This window comes from Polypterus senegalus, chromosome 1, assembly GCF_016835505.1.
Source record: "Polypterus senegalus isolate Bchr_013 chromosome 1, ASM1683550v1, whole genome shotgun sequence".
In the NCBI taxonomy this organism is placed as follows: domain Eukaryota; kingdom Metazoa; phylum Chordata; class Cladistia; order Polypteriformes; family Polypteridae; genus Polypterus; species Polypterus senegalus.
In genome coordinates, this window is record NC_053154.1 from 262,359,024 (window position 1) to 262,374,184 (window position 15,161).

Genomic DNA, 15,161 nt, shown 5'->3' on the forward strand with positions numbered 1-15,161 from the left:
GCACTGAGCTTGTATAGCGAATTTCTTGTATCTAGAACAAAACTTCCCCATTGAAAATAATGGAAATCCAGTTAATCCGTTCCGCACCCCCAAAAATATCAACATAAAAATCAATTTTCCTAATAAATAACACTGATAAATAAGTGTGGATACACTTTGTCTGCTGAGCGTCATGTGATCATAACTGAACTGATGGTTCTTCTCTCTCGTGCGCGTCTCCCTCTCGCTCCTTATCTCCCTCGCTCGCGCGCCTCTCTCTCTCTCCTCTTGAAGGTAGAGAAAAACCAAGCAAAATGACACCTTTTATTGGCTAACTAAAAAGATTACAATATGCAAGCTTTCGAGGCAACTCGGGCCCCTTCTTCAGGCAAGATGTAATCAAAGCTTGCATATTGTAATCTTTTTAGTTAGCCAATAAAAGGTGTCATTTTGCTTGGCTTTTCTCTACATTCATAATGGCTAACACGGTACAACACCCTAGTACTCCTCTTGAGGGTCTCCTATTCTCCGTCTGCATGTCCGCAATATTTTTGGATACGCTTATACGGCGAATTGCTACAGCAAAACAATGAAATCACAAGCGCACAAATGCGTAGATCCTCACGCCACGGGAGAACAAGGAACACTGAGTGAGCTGACGGGCTGGCAGCATCAGCTTGGGTGAATCCCCGAGTCGAGGCGGATTGGGAAACACGTCACGCATAACCACAGCCTGGCTCGTGGCTCGTAATACGAGCCAATGCTCGTATTTAGATCCGAATTTTTCGCTCATACTTTCCTTTTGAATTTCTCGTATACAGAGGTGATCGTATCTAGAGGTTCCAATGTACTAAGATGTCATGTCCTTGCCCTTCACAAGTTTTTGTTCCCTCCCAGCAGGTGTATTACCAAAGTAAAAACCTGCACTGGAGGTCATTTTCCTTACCCCCAAACTACTTCTGTTTTTGCTGTAATTTAGCTATCATTTTTTTCTGACTTTGGACACAGTCACCTCAAAACTACACAAAGATGTATAGAAGGCTCATGTCATGATTTATTTAAAAGGAAACACACTAGTAACTCTGCATCATTACACCACGAAACATTTAGGACCTAACAGCTTCCCCTTGACACAGCTATCTAATGGAAGTGTGTTTTTCTCACTAGTGCAACAAGATTGGCATTTTCTCCTGAGCTCCTGATATCCTTAAATTTATATTGTTATTTTGCTAAAATTGAGTGTTACATTAATAACATTAAGTCTATTTTATTTTTGTCTTTGTGATTTTTTTTTTTCAACTGTATGGCTAGCATTGCTACAAATCAGATACAGAAAAAATGGAAATTGAATAACTTCTATTTCCTATATATTTCTTTTCCACAGGAAATCAATGTCAGCACCCCTCCTCTACTCAGTCTGTAGAGTTGGTGCTGTAAACAGAATGTCACAAATACAGAAGTCCCTTTTATACTGTATGTTGAAATATCAAAAAGGTTAACAGAGGCCTGACTTGTTTGTTTTAGTACAACATTATTGAATTTTTTTCAGTTCTATTAAAAGATAGAGAGCATTCCTTGCAGACAGTCTTTTCTAATTTTGAGTCAAACAAGATCTCGTTTCCCTACCTATTATTGTAAGGCGGTGTAAGTAAAGATGACAAGTGAGTTGTGTAGTGTAAAATAATCAATTCAGTTTATTTTTGTTTAGCACTTTTCCCTGAGTGTAGATGCAGAGCACCTTGAAAAGTGCTTAGGTAAAATGCAAATACAAACATGACAAATTACTAATTACGTTATCAGTACACATAAAGACCCATATTTGTTTAAAAAGGCAATAAAACAAACTAGTTTGACACTGATTAACAAAAATGGATCATAACAGAGTGTGTACCTTTTAAAAAAGGTATATATTGAATAGGTTCCATCAAATTAAATATAGTAAGTTAACTGAAAAAATGCACTTTAAATAGGTACACTTTTATGATTCTCACTTTGTTTGTTTTGATTTTCAGTTATCCCGGTGGCCCAAATAACCCAGGTGGTATGGGAATTCCACCTCACACACGACAGCCAGCTGATTTCACGCAGCCTGCTGCTGCTGCGGCTGCAGCCGCAGTGGCAGCCGCAGCAGCCACAGCTACAGCCACTGCAACAGCAACCGTGGCAGCTCTGCAGGAAACGCAGAACAAAGATATTAATCAATATGGACCGGTAAGATAGCCTCTTATAGACACTGTAGAAAATAAGCAAAATTATTGTGTAATTGACTGGAGCTTTTAAAAAAACTCATCAATATTGATAAATTTCTGTGGCCAGCATGACTGTGCTATGCCAAGTTGAAGTGACAAAACTAAATTAGATGTGCCCTTTGATTTAGCTTGGCTGTTCTGTTCATGTGAAAAACTGTTTGTTGTGTGTTATTTCTAGTATGTATGTTGGCTCCTAGTAACAGAAAAATATAAACCAATAGTAAGTAAGAAGTGAATCTAAATAGTGCAAGTCTTAAAGCCAAATAGGGCCAAAAGTCTGATAATACTAGAGGCGTCTTTGTCTTGCAGGTAAAATGGGTGAGGGGATGGTTATGGGTCAGGGTCATCTTTTGAATTTTAAAATAAAATGTCGATCCATTATGGTCATGGCTTTAATGGGTGTTGCAGGCCAAATAAAGAAGAAAAAAAAAAACAGGTACAGGTGTCTAGTTGTAATAGCCCAGTCATATGAGATATAGTGTGTCATGCAACTAACAATGTCTAATTTAAAATAATACACAACAATAAACACTGCACCATGAATAATAGCAGATTTATTAGTCATGGGTAATGGAGAGCAATCACTTGGTCAGTATACTTTAGTTATTTATGACATGAATCAGTTTGATGCTGTGGTAACACCCGCCAGACTGTAAATGAAGAATACTTGGGTCTGGGTTGGGTACCACAGTCTTTACTTTAGCTGTGGCTGTCACAGAACTTTTTAGATTATGGCCATTAATATTCTGTTGGTATTTTATGTATGATATACTTTCAAAAGTAACACATTTAATTGGGGAAAATATTGTCATAATTGTGAGTGGAGATGATCAGCTACCTTTTTAAATATGGACAGTTCAGCTATGTACAGTGCATCTGGAAAGTATTCACAGTGCATCACTTTTTCCACATTTTGTTATGTTACAGCCTTATTCCAAAATGGATTAAATTCATTTTTTTCCTCAGAATTCTACACATAACACCCCATAATGACAATGTGAAAAAAGTTTACTTGAGGTTTTTGCAAATTTATTAAAAATAAAAAAACTGAGAAATCACATGTGCATAAGTATTCACAGCCTTTGCTCAATACTTTGTCGATGCACCTTTGGCAGCAATTACAGCTTCAAGTCTTTTTGAATATGATGCCACAAGCTTGGCACACCTATCCTTGGCCAGTTTCGCCCATTCCTCTTTGCAGTGCACCTCAAGCTCCATCAGGTTAGATGGGAAGCGTCGGTGCACAGCCATTTTAAGATCTCTCCAGAGAGGTTCAATCAGATTCAAGTCTAGGCTCTGGCTGGGCCACTCAAGGACATTCACAGAGTTGTCCTGAAGCCACTTCTTTGATATCTTGGCTGTGTGCTTAGGGTTGATGTCCTGCTGAAGTTTTGGTTGTTTTTTTTTTGCTTTTTCTGTCCACCCTGGCCATCGGACCTTACTTATTCTGTTAATTAATGTTGACTTATTTTATTTTCTTACTGTGTCTTTTATTTTTCTATTCTTCATTTTGTAAAGCACTTTGAGCTACATTTTTTTGTATGAAAATGTGCTATATAAATAAATGTTGTTGTTGTTGTTGAAAGATGAACCGTCGCCCCAGTCTGAGGTCAAGAGCGCTCTGGAGCAGGTTTTCATCCAGGATGTCTCTGTACTTTGCTGCAGTCATCTTTCCCTTTATCCTGACTAGTCTCCCAGTTCCTGCCCCTGAAAAACATCCCCACAGCATGATGCTGCCACCACCATGCTTCACTGTAGGGATGGTATTGGCCTGGTGATGAGCGGTGCCTGGTTTCCTCCAAACGTGAAGCCTGGCATTCACACCAAAGAGTTCAATCTTTGTCTCATCAGACCAGAGAATTTTGTTTCTCATGGTCTGAGAGTCCTTCAGGTGCCTTTTGGCAAACTCCAGGCGGGCTGCCATGTGTCTTTTACTAAGGAGTGGCTTCCGTCTGGCCACTCTACCATACAGGCCTGATTGGTGGATTGCTGCAGAAATGGTTGTCCTTCTGGAAGGTTGTCCTCTCTCCACAGAGGACCTCTGGAGCTCTGACAGAGTGACCATCGGGTTCTTGGTCACCTCCCTGACTAAGGCCCTTCTCCCCCGATCGCTCAGTTTAGATGGCCGGCCAGCTCTAGGAAGAGTCCTGGTGGTTTTGAACTTCTTCCACTTATGGATGATGGAGGCCACTGTGCTCATTGGGACCTTCAAAGCAGCAGAAATTTTTCTGCAACCTTCCCCAGATTTGTGCCTCGAGACAATTCCTTTGACTTCATGCTTGGTTTGTGCTCTGACATGAACTGTCAACTGTGGGACCTTATATAGACAGGTGTGTGCCTTTCCAAATTATGTCCAATCAGCTGAATTTACCACAGGTGGACTCCAATTAAGCTGCAGAAACATCTCAAGGATGATCAGGGGACACAGGATGCACCTGAGCTCAATTTGGAGCTTCATGGCAAAGGCTGTGAATACTTATGTACATGTGCTTTCTCAATTTTTTATTTTTAATAAATTAGCAAAAACCTCAAGTAAACTTTTTTCACGTTGTCATTATGGGGTGTTTTGTGTAGAATTCTGAGGAAAAATATGAATTTAATCCACTTTGGAATAAGGCTGTAACATAACAAAATGAGGAAAAAGTGATGCGCTGTGCATACTTTCCAGATGCACTGTATTAGCAAAATGCTAAAAAATGGCAATTAAATGATTTTCATATTTTATTTTTTGAAGTGTGCATTATTTCTGTCTACTGAATATTTAATAAAATATTCACCCTTTAATGTTTTGATTGAACAATATAATCACAACAGAGAAATGGAAATGTCCTGTATTAAATCTTTTGCCAACAATCCTTTGGCCTCATATTCAGCCATAAAATTAAAAGAAAAAAATGGAATGAAGACACATTCATGTTGGATTGACTGTAACGATTATGACTGTTAGTATAGGTTTGTGAAAAAAGAAAATGTACTAACTTCAGTATGAACTTAAGAACTTGTTAACCATACTCGTGCATATTTTTCTGTGGAATCAGGTTATTTTTACTGACCCCTGTTATGTTTCTTTCTTGTAGGTTTGTTCCTCTTTCCAGATGGGACCAACCCAAGCTTATAATAACCAGTTCATGAATCAGCCTGGTCCCCGTGGACCACCTTCCATGCCAGGCAATATTAATCCCGCTACAATGGGTGCAGGAATGAATAATTCCAACCTGAATGCTCCGCCGATGGGCATAACTCAAACTAGGCCCCCAGGAATGAGTCCTTTTGGAAGCCATGGGCAGAGAATGCCTCAGCAGGGATACCCTGGTCCAAGACCACAGGCCATAAATATTCAAGGAATGAAAAGGCCTTACCCCGGAGAGGTTAGTGCCATTTATATTTATAATGAAATTAATGGTCCACTGTTTCAAAATAATGAAAAACTATTTTTAAAATGTCATCATTACAGTGCTTACCTTTTTACACTTAGATTTCTTAAAGGTATTCACTTTGATGTGATTGTTTTTATCTTCTTTTTTTTGCTTTCACTAACTGATTCAATTTAAATACATTTTGTAGCCAAATTATGGGACTCAGCAATATGGACCAAATGGCCAGTTTCCCAACCAGCCTGGTCAATATCCAACACCGAACCCACCAAGGCCATTACCATCCCCCAATTATCCTGGACAGAGGATGCCAGGGCAGCAAGGAACAGGCCAGTATGTGCCACCCAGTGTGGGCATGGGACAGTATTACAAGGTTTGTCTTAAGTTTATTTTTTTAGGTAATTTATATAACATGCTGTAAAAGGAGAAAGTAGAAATGAATGCTTACAAGTACAACATGTTTTAATCAGCACATTTTAAGGATTAATGACCTACACAATGGCTTATATTTTTATATATATAATAATCACCTCATCATCTCACAAAATACTGTAAAGTGCAAAAAAAGTCTCATTTTCACTGTTTGTACCCACATTTTACTGGTCAGAAGTTATGTATGAATACAAAGCAAGAGGGTGATTTAGGATTTAAACTATTTTGATGCTGATTTGCTTTTGCTCACTGTTGAACTCCATATATGTTATGAAGAGAATTAATGAATAACATAATATTTGTTATACTTGAATGGATTGATGGACTGAATCATTTCAGTCTATTTCTCTTACCTCGGTTTCATGCTACAAATACTAGGGAGCACTTCATATGTCTATAGTCTTTTTCATCAAGGGTTAAAAGAGTCCATTTGCTCTTGGTTAAAACTGGTGTCACTGTCACCTTACCTGGAACATTACCAAGGCTGATTCACGTCTACCTCCTCATTGCTTTATTCCTTCAGATTGCAAGGATAAAAGACCACTTAACATATTTTCTTTCTACATTTTGTAATAAGCAGACAAAACTGAAACTTAAAAAAATGTAATTGAGGCCCATCTACAAGGCTTTTCTATGAAAAAGCAGACATATTGTACGTAAAAGCATGTGATCCTTTGAAGAGTGAGTGTTACGTAAGCTTACTGATAAATCAGTTAAGTAATTTTTCTCAGAAAGAATTGGCTTTTTTCTGGTTAGCTTTCATATAAGAATTAAGGTTCTGGGAAATTTGTACTCTGTGTTTGAAGTAGAAGGTAGTGTTTCAGAAGATTTGTGAACTTCACTATGTACAGTCATATGTTTAATGAAGGCTACATCTTTATGTAAAGTGATCTGAATCTGTATTTCTTCTTATTGTTTCTATTTTATTCTGTTGTAGAGGTAACACTACTATATAAAACATGTCTTAATACTTTTCATTTTAGCAAGAGCCATTTAATGGTCAGAGCAACAATTTCTCTGGAAGTGGCTATTCCTACAGTCAAGCAAATCTAAATGGGGTATGAAAAGCATCATTAATACTGTAAACATTAGTCTGGTTTTGAATTTCTGTCATTATGACTCATTTTTCCCCTTTTTATTTTTTTTATAAACAGCCTCCAAGGCCAGTAGCAAACTATCCTCACTCGCCTGTCCCAGGAAACCCCACACCACCCATGACCCCTGGAAGCAGTATTCCACCATACTTGTCACCTAATCAGGATGTAAAACCACCATTCCCACCAGACATTAAGCCAAATATTAATGCTCTCCCACCTCCTCCAAGTGAGTACTAAAATAAGAATTTCGATATACTAACAAATTTTGAGTAGTTCTGTTGAGGGATGTATAGCCAATCATTAAAAACTGTGGTATTATGGTTTGTTCACGGACATGGGAAGGAACTGCATAAAAAAACTGTTCATAATATTTAAGGATGGAAAAGCAGATGTTTTCATAATAGAGAACATCTGTAAATTTAGCTCTTCTTTTCTTCCTGAATCTTGATTCTAGATATAAGGTTTTAAAGAATATAGAAAATACCTGTTCAAATAAAGCAAATTATCCAAAGTAGTTAAAAAGGTAATTTTCTAGTTATCCAACCTTCCCTGGAATTCCCCATTTGTGACCATGTTTTACCTGACTTTGAATTAAATACTAAATTATTATCGCACTGCAGATGCAAAAGGGAAAGTTCACACTTTCTCTCCCTCTTCGATCCCAGCCAACCCCAATGACGAGCTGCGATTAACTTTCCCGGTAAGGGATGGTGTTGTACTAGAGCCATTCCGACTGGAGCACAATCTAGCAGTCAGCAACCATGTCTTCCACTTGCGTCCATCTGTTCACCAGACCCTCATGTGGAGGTAGGAAAACTGTCTTGTTTTATGCTCAGTAAAAACTATTTGAATTGTTCTTTATTTTGATTTCAGCTCTGTGATTTTTTTGTCTTGAGCCTTCGATTTCTGATGGCTTTCATTGATAAGCTTGTTTATTTCCATCAAACAACAATGATCGTAGAGTGATGTGCTTTTTATGCTGGTTCTGAAAATGATTTTGGAGATTGGTGCCAAGTTGAACCTTTTTTTTTTTTTTTAACTAAAATATGGCTGTAATTAAAAAAAAAACAATAGTGGAAAACGCATATAGCGTTTTATTTTTTTTTAATTTTCTGAGAATTGTGCCAAACTATAAAGAAAGAAAGGCATTAGTGTTCTTGAGGATATGAAGATTGTAGATGAAGTCCATCGACAGATTTTTAGATTCTCATGATGTGTATATAGATTTAAATAACTGTCTGTTTGCTAATTGCTCATGTATTGTAGGGTAGTTTAGAACCATCTTAGAATTAGAAGTATAAATCAAGTAATATCAAATAAAATTTGGTCAAAATGCATTTGTACTTCATTATTAAGTTGCATAATTTGGTTTGGTGACTAAAGCATGCTAACCCACCAAAAGGAAAAAAGTTCATTTTCAGCATTAACTTTAAAAAAAATAAAATTGGCTGGGCTTAAGAACATATAGTTTCTTGCTCAATATTGCCTAAAATTAATTCTTTTGTATTTAGGTCCGATTTGGAACTCCAGTTCAAGTGTTACCACCATGAAGACAGGCAAATGAACACAAATTGGCCTGCTTCTGTCCAAGTCAGCGTTAATGCAACTCCTCTCACAATTGAACGCGGAGACAACAAGACATCCCATAAGCCCTTGCACCTGAAACATGTATGTCAGCCAGGAAGAAATACAATTCAGATTACTGTCACTGCCTGCTGTTGTGTAAGTATAGGACATATTTGTTGCATGGTCATTGCAAAACTTGGAGTATTGTACATTCTTCAAACTAGATATCATGAGTAAACTTCTTGTTTGTTTTGCAGTCGCACCTCTTTGTCCTTCAGCTGGTACACAGGCCCTCTGTTCGGTCAGTTCTTCAAGGACTGTTAAAGAAGAGACTTCTCCCAGCTGAACACTGCATCACAAAAAGTAAGATGTGCACACTTTTTAAGAATCCAACATCTCCACTGAAAGTGTACCAGCAAAACTACATAATTTTTCATTGTCTATATTTCTGCAGTAAAAAGGAATTTTAGTAGTGTAGCAGCATCGTCAGGCAATGCCACACTAAATGGGGAAGATGGTGTGGAGCAGACAGCTATCAAAGTATCCCTCAAGTGTCCAATAACATTTCGGCGGATTCAGCTGCCAGCAAGGGGTCATGATTGTAAACATGTCCAGGTTTGTTCATTTCTGTTTTCAATGCATAGTGATGTCGGTACTACTTATATTTGGCCGTTTTCACTTTTGTATTTGACATAATTGATTTAAATTGGTTATCCTCAGAATGTGTTGTCTTCATTGTGTAGTTTAATGAGATTGTGCCTAAACAGGATTGTTAGGGTTGTCAAAAATATTGAAATATCAACAAACATCGATTTTAACATTTTAAAATTTCTTCAGTACTCATTTTCCATTGTATCGATTCTACAGCCTAACATTATGAAAGCACTTCCAGTTCACCGTGGCTCAAATTGCAGTCCCTTTTCCATCCAGTCACATGTGTTAATGTTAAAGATGACAATTTTAGCAGTCTTGAGCCTTCAGCAGCATACTTAACTATAAAGTATAGAAATACTTCAGTGGTGTTACTAATGGGGATGTAAAACCATAAGATACATGCCTGCAAGATTTGCAAGCAAGTCAACACAAAAAAGAATTCAAAAAGTATTGCATTTGTAAATTATGGAAATAATAGTAAGTATAAACCTGCAGACTGTTGCATCTGAAGAAGGGATAAGTGTGATGTTTATTTTTTTTACGGTTAAAACAATTTCTTTTTAGCCACTTAAACATTTAACACATCAAGAAAGGGGTCTTCCATTATTTTTGCCTGCAGGTCACTTTTATTCTGTGCTGTTCATTCAACACTTAAGCTCCATCACTCCCTCAGTTTTTAAACGCTCACCGCAAAGTGTGCTGCTGTAGCGCATTAACTTTTATTTTATTACATGCCATTTAAAAATGTTATTTAATCATATTTACAATACAATGTGTGGCGCTATAACTTTTCAGTGCTTTAATGCAGTAAACAGTGGCACTAGTCCAACATGTGCTTATAAATGTCCAGCAGTGCTTCACAGTGTGTATTTAATATGTCAGGGCTCATTTTCAGCCCAACAAAAGCACACAGTGGCCTCACGGAAAAGCACATTGACACGTTAGTCTTTCTCGCAAAAAAAGTAGACATTATAAAGATGTCCTAGTTTATTTACATACTGTAAAAATAGTTTGTGCACTGTTTGCATTTATGCAAAGCCTTTAAGTATATTTGTTTGTGTGTTACTTTTTTGAACATGTATTTATGAAAGAGCTCATTAATGTTCTTTTTACTCAATTTACATTAGTTTTCATTAGTTAGTTTTCATATTTTCATGTATACTGTTTGCAATGCTTAATTTAATTAACATTTAATGACTTTTATAACATTTTATTGTACTACCTCAGTAACAGTATTTGTTTTCATCAATGTAAAAAAAAATTGTTGATCAGATTTAAACTTGTTTACTTTTTGTTGTTTACAGAACTTTACTCTTAACTTTTTCAAATGATTGAACTATTTGAAATTTTTGCATTTAATACCTATAATTTCTATTATTTGCTTACATCAAAGATTTAAATGCATGTAGAATTGCAATTCATTTAAATACAATTTTTACGGAGTTACATTATACTGTGTTGGGTATCGAAAATGTTTTTAATTTCAATACTTAGTATTATATTGAAGTTTGAAATTTTGGTATCGTGACAACTGACACCAATGTGAGTAGGTGTGTGAGTGTACTTGGCATTGGCCAGTGACCCATACAACGATGTTTTTGTAAGTGGTTTAGAAAATGAACGAGTATGATAAAGATTAACTCAGAATAGTTTGTTTTATTATTTATTTGTAGTGTTTTGATCTGGAGTCATATTTGCAGTTGAACTGTGAAAGAGGTACTTGGCGATGCCCTGTATGCAAGTAAGTAATAGAAAAAGAAAACAAAAATCTGAATCTTATACTTATGTTGAAGAATACTTATAAATATAAATGTGAAAGCCATTTTTGGTTTCTTATTAGTTGAAAGTGAAGAATCATTTTTAGCATTACAATGGCACTGTAGTTCATTTCTTCAGATTATTTGTTAGGAACATTGCTCAGGCTTCCTTCTGTTTTCTGTCTTTTATGTTCTTCATTATGTACAACTGGTTAGCTGAAGTTTGTAGTATTTGGCATAATCATGTTGTACAGTTTAAATGATTATAAACATTTTAGGCATCTAAAGCGTATGCTATACGGTAATAATTTGAGTAAAGAATACAAATTCTTGTTGGATGCGTCCACATCTATGCTGTATTTAAACACTTTGAACGTGAGGTATGAGGTAAGTCGTATTTCATTGAGCCTGTCAAAACACAACATGTTTAGAAGTTTTAGATTAATATTTTGATGTTAATGACCGTGATCGAGATTGTGGCAGTCAGCTGACTGATGTCGAACCTGTGGGACACTGATGCAGATAGTTGCCAGGAAGGCATTTCTTCGTCACAAGGCATGTGACTTGTCGTGACTGTCAGGACAGCAGTACATCGACATTCTACCGCCAAATGAGCACAAATAGTCACTAACTACCAAATGCATTATATTTACAGCACATGTGCTTCTAAGCTTGCACTCTGCGTGGTGCCATGCTTCAAGAACACTCGTTCAAATGCAGACATGTTACTGGTGAAAATAAATTAATTAACAGTTTACTTAAATTTTTGATAGTTACTGTTGATAATAAAACCATTGCTTTCTAATACATTTATTTATGTTTTTATGAGTATTAATAGATGACATTATTTATAATACTGTATATGCATACACCTATGCTGCAGTGAATGTGTTAAATAATTTAGCGGCAACTGGATTAATGGGAATGCTAAATTAAATTGTTGAATTATATTTGATATTATTATCATCATCAAAAGATATATTCTGCACAGAAGCAGAATGCATTTTCTTTCACCAGTTCTCCTTGTCTGTTGTTCTCTGCTTGGTGACTGCATACAAGCCTACTCCTGTCACTGAGTTTTTCTCTTTGTATCTAAGTGCGTCTTTTTCACTTTGACGTGCTCTTCAGGAGCCTTTTTTCTGTCTTTAGATGTTATACTTTTGCATCCCGTTTCCCCGACTGTCCTCCGTATGTTTCCAGTGTTGCTAACTTGCTCATTTTCATCAGCTTCTGTGCCTCTGAAGTATGTAAATACATGCTCTTGCTACCGTCTTAGTATTCTGTTGGTTAACACCAGTATTTGTGTTCATGTTGAACTCACAAGTTGCTGCATTTCTAGCTATAATTCTTTTGTGTGAAGTAATCAGACCTAAGTAATGAAAAACTGCACCTCCTGATGGCCATTCTTTTTATTTGTTGCAATGATTTTTCCCTGCCCCCTCACCACAAGCCCTCTTAAATTTTGCCTTCTTCAAATTGATCTTCACATATTGCCTGTTTGTTTAAAGTAGTTACTGAATTCATTGTTTTTTTGTAGTGTTTCCCTACAGTCCTCTGTCATGGCTTAGTCATCTGAAGAGGATGTGCCTTTCTTTATCATACTACTTACCGTCTTTCCTCAAATTCTTTATCATAAAATTTTTTTTTTGATTATATTAAACAAACATGAAAACATGCAACACTGCCCTTGTGCTTTTTGGTCAGGTTCCAATTAAACATCTTAGATTGTGAGCATTACTTCCAGTTCCTGTTGTGTTTATAATTTAGTAATGAACTTCCTCTAATTTCATGTTCTCCCTGTTGTTTTTTAATATTTTCTTTACAGCAGCTTTATTTTGTATATTTTCTCAGGCTCACATCCCTTGAGTGGCTATTCTTCCTGACATTCCACATTTCTTTCCTCAATTGATTTTGTATTTTATAAAAAGAAGTGCAATCTGTTTTACCAAATCCTTTCAGCAGCAGTACTTTCCGCATGATCTTTGACACATGCTTTCTGACACATTCTGTCAGCGAATCCTCTCCGCTTTTCACTTATCACTGCCACTTTAGTTTCTAGGATGCCTAGGGTCCCCCACCCCCCTTTTCTTTTTAGGGCCATACATGTTCATAATGTGCTAGTCTCTCATGACCTTTACTGTATTACAAGTCCTTTACTAGGGGATTTGTCATTGTTTCTGATGAGGTTTTGCGTTTATTGCATGTTGCTCCCAGAGAGCTGTGGCACTAACTGATTCAGTGGTTCATGACCACTCCATAATATACTTAAAATAGTAATTTACATAATTACAAACCAAGGCAAGCAAGGCTATAAATTATGCCATTGACTATACTCTAGAGTGCTACGCCAAAATGGAGAACTTAAGCACAAAACAACATAGCCTTAGCATAATGAGCATGGCCTTACTGAAAAACTAAAGTAGGGAGACATGTGCACTAAAATATCTTTTCTGACTTCTTTGTGGGGTTGAGGTGTTTGACCTACTTCTCCATATAGCTTGCCGCTATACTTCCTTCCCAGTCAGACTCTCTTCCTTCAAACTTTGTTTTACTTTATCCATCTACTGTGTCTCCACTTCGAACCTCCTCCATTTTCTTTCCCGCTGTATTTCTATTTCCATTACTCTTTTGGCCACATATTTATTGTTTCTCTCCATCACATGTCCATACCACTACAACCTACAGTCCTTTCCTGTAGTTTCTTAGATAGCTCTCCAACCCCTGTTGTACCTCTTATTCTGTCCTTCTTTGTAACTCCACATGCCTCAAACATTCTCATTTGTGCCACTTCCAACTTCTTCTCCTGCACCCTCTTTACTGGCCAGGTTTCAGCTCCACATATCATTGCTGGTCTTACCACTGTATTAAAAACCTAACCTTTAACCCCGACTTTAATTCTTCAATCACACAATACTCCTGATATCTTTTTCCAAGTGTCCTATCCAAACTGCACTCTGGGAACTATCTCTGGCTCTAGGTCTCCATCTTAAACTAGAACTGAACCTACGTATATAAACTTTTCCGCAGTTTTTAAATAGCTTTCCTTGTTGGCTAACGTCTCAAGCCAGATCAGAGTTAAACCTCAGATATTCTGCTTTCTTCCTCCTGTTCACTAATGATAACATATAATCATAAATGCTGTCTGCTACTTTCATGGAAATATCTCTGTTAGCCATTTCAAAAAGAAACTCCCTACTACCCTACAGTTATGAGGTTTAAAGACTAAATTTGAGATCTAAATCTTAGTGTGTACTGTAGCTACTATAGATTTCTTACTTAAAATTTGGAGTTTAGAGCTGCAGTGTCCTAAAATATGAAATTGGGAAATAGTTACAATTTGTGCACATGTATATGTCAGTTTTGAAGTGCACATATACAAAATATTTGGTCCCTGCAGAAAGTTTTTAGACTTGTTTGATGAGGTTACATTTGGTGCTGAGTGATGGTAATGAATCTATACAGATGCCAGGTTATTGATGCATGTGCATGACTGCATTACAAACAATTTACTTTGACATAACATAAAATACTGGAAGAAATGCTACTTGTCATATGGAGCTTCAGGATGACCTTAAAGCCTGCAGCAATGTAATTGCCTGTTTTCTTAGGAATAAAACATACATGACCAAAAATGACGCCTCATTTAATTCAATGAAGGAAGAGCTGAAAAGGGAGTTTACAAAATATGTTTGACTTCTGACCACCATAAAGGTCGCTTCATTGTTGATTATAAGATCCTCCTCCTTACTACTGTAGGTTTTGCAACTGCTGGGTTTTGATGATTCTGTTATTTCAGAATCTTCAGCAGTTCCTGGCACTTTCCAAAATCTATGACCAGAAACTCCCTCAGTGCCTGTCTACACTGTCATTCTTTACATTTTAAGACTTATTCCAAGTTCTACAACATAAGTGTATGTGACAGTTCAGAATCTCTGTCAGTACAGTTTCACCATACCATACTGTTCTTGACAAGTGCTGATTAGTTTCTCTGTTCAGACTTCTCCTCTGACAAACTGTGAATGTGAAAGTACTTTGGAGCCCATGAAAAAAGTT

General features: G+C 36.8%; 1 protein-coding gene across 3 annotated transcripts in view; it reads left to right on the plus strand.

Moving 5' to 3' along the window:
- zmiz1a (zinc finger, MIZ-type containing 1a) overlaps positions 1 to 15,161 on the plus strand; it is a 308,608-nt gene that overhangs the window by 281,123 nt on the left and 12,324 nt on the right. For all 3 annotated transcript variants that reach the window (XM_039772925.1, XM_039772932.1, XM_039772942.1), the window contains 10 exons: positions 1,992 to 2,190; positions 5,306 to 5,596; positions 5,793 to 5,975; positions 7,018 to 7,092; positions 7,189 to 7,357; positions 7,752 to 7,938; positions 8,643 to 8,853; positions 8,955 to 9,060; positions 9,152 to 9,312; positions 11,025 to 11,092. In XM_039772925.1, coding sequence (XP_039628859.1) covers positions 1,992 to 2,190; positions 5,306 to 5,596; positions 5,793 to 5,975; positions 7,018 to 7,092; positions 7,189 to 7,357; positions 7,752 to 7,938; positions 8,643 to 8,853; positions 8,955 to 9,060; positions 9,152 to 9,312; positions 11,025 to 11,092 — 1,650 coding nt within the window. The remainder of the gene's footprint in view (positions 1 to 1,991; positions 2,191 to 5,305; positions 5,597 to 5,792; positions 5,976 to 7,017; positions 7,093 to 7,188; positions 7,358 to 7,751; positions 7,939 to 8,642; positions 8,854 to 8,954; positions 9,061 to 9,151; positions 9,313 to 11,024; positions 11,093 to 15,161) is intronic.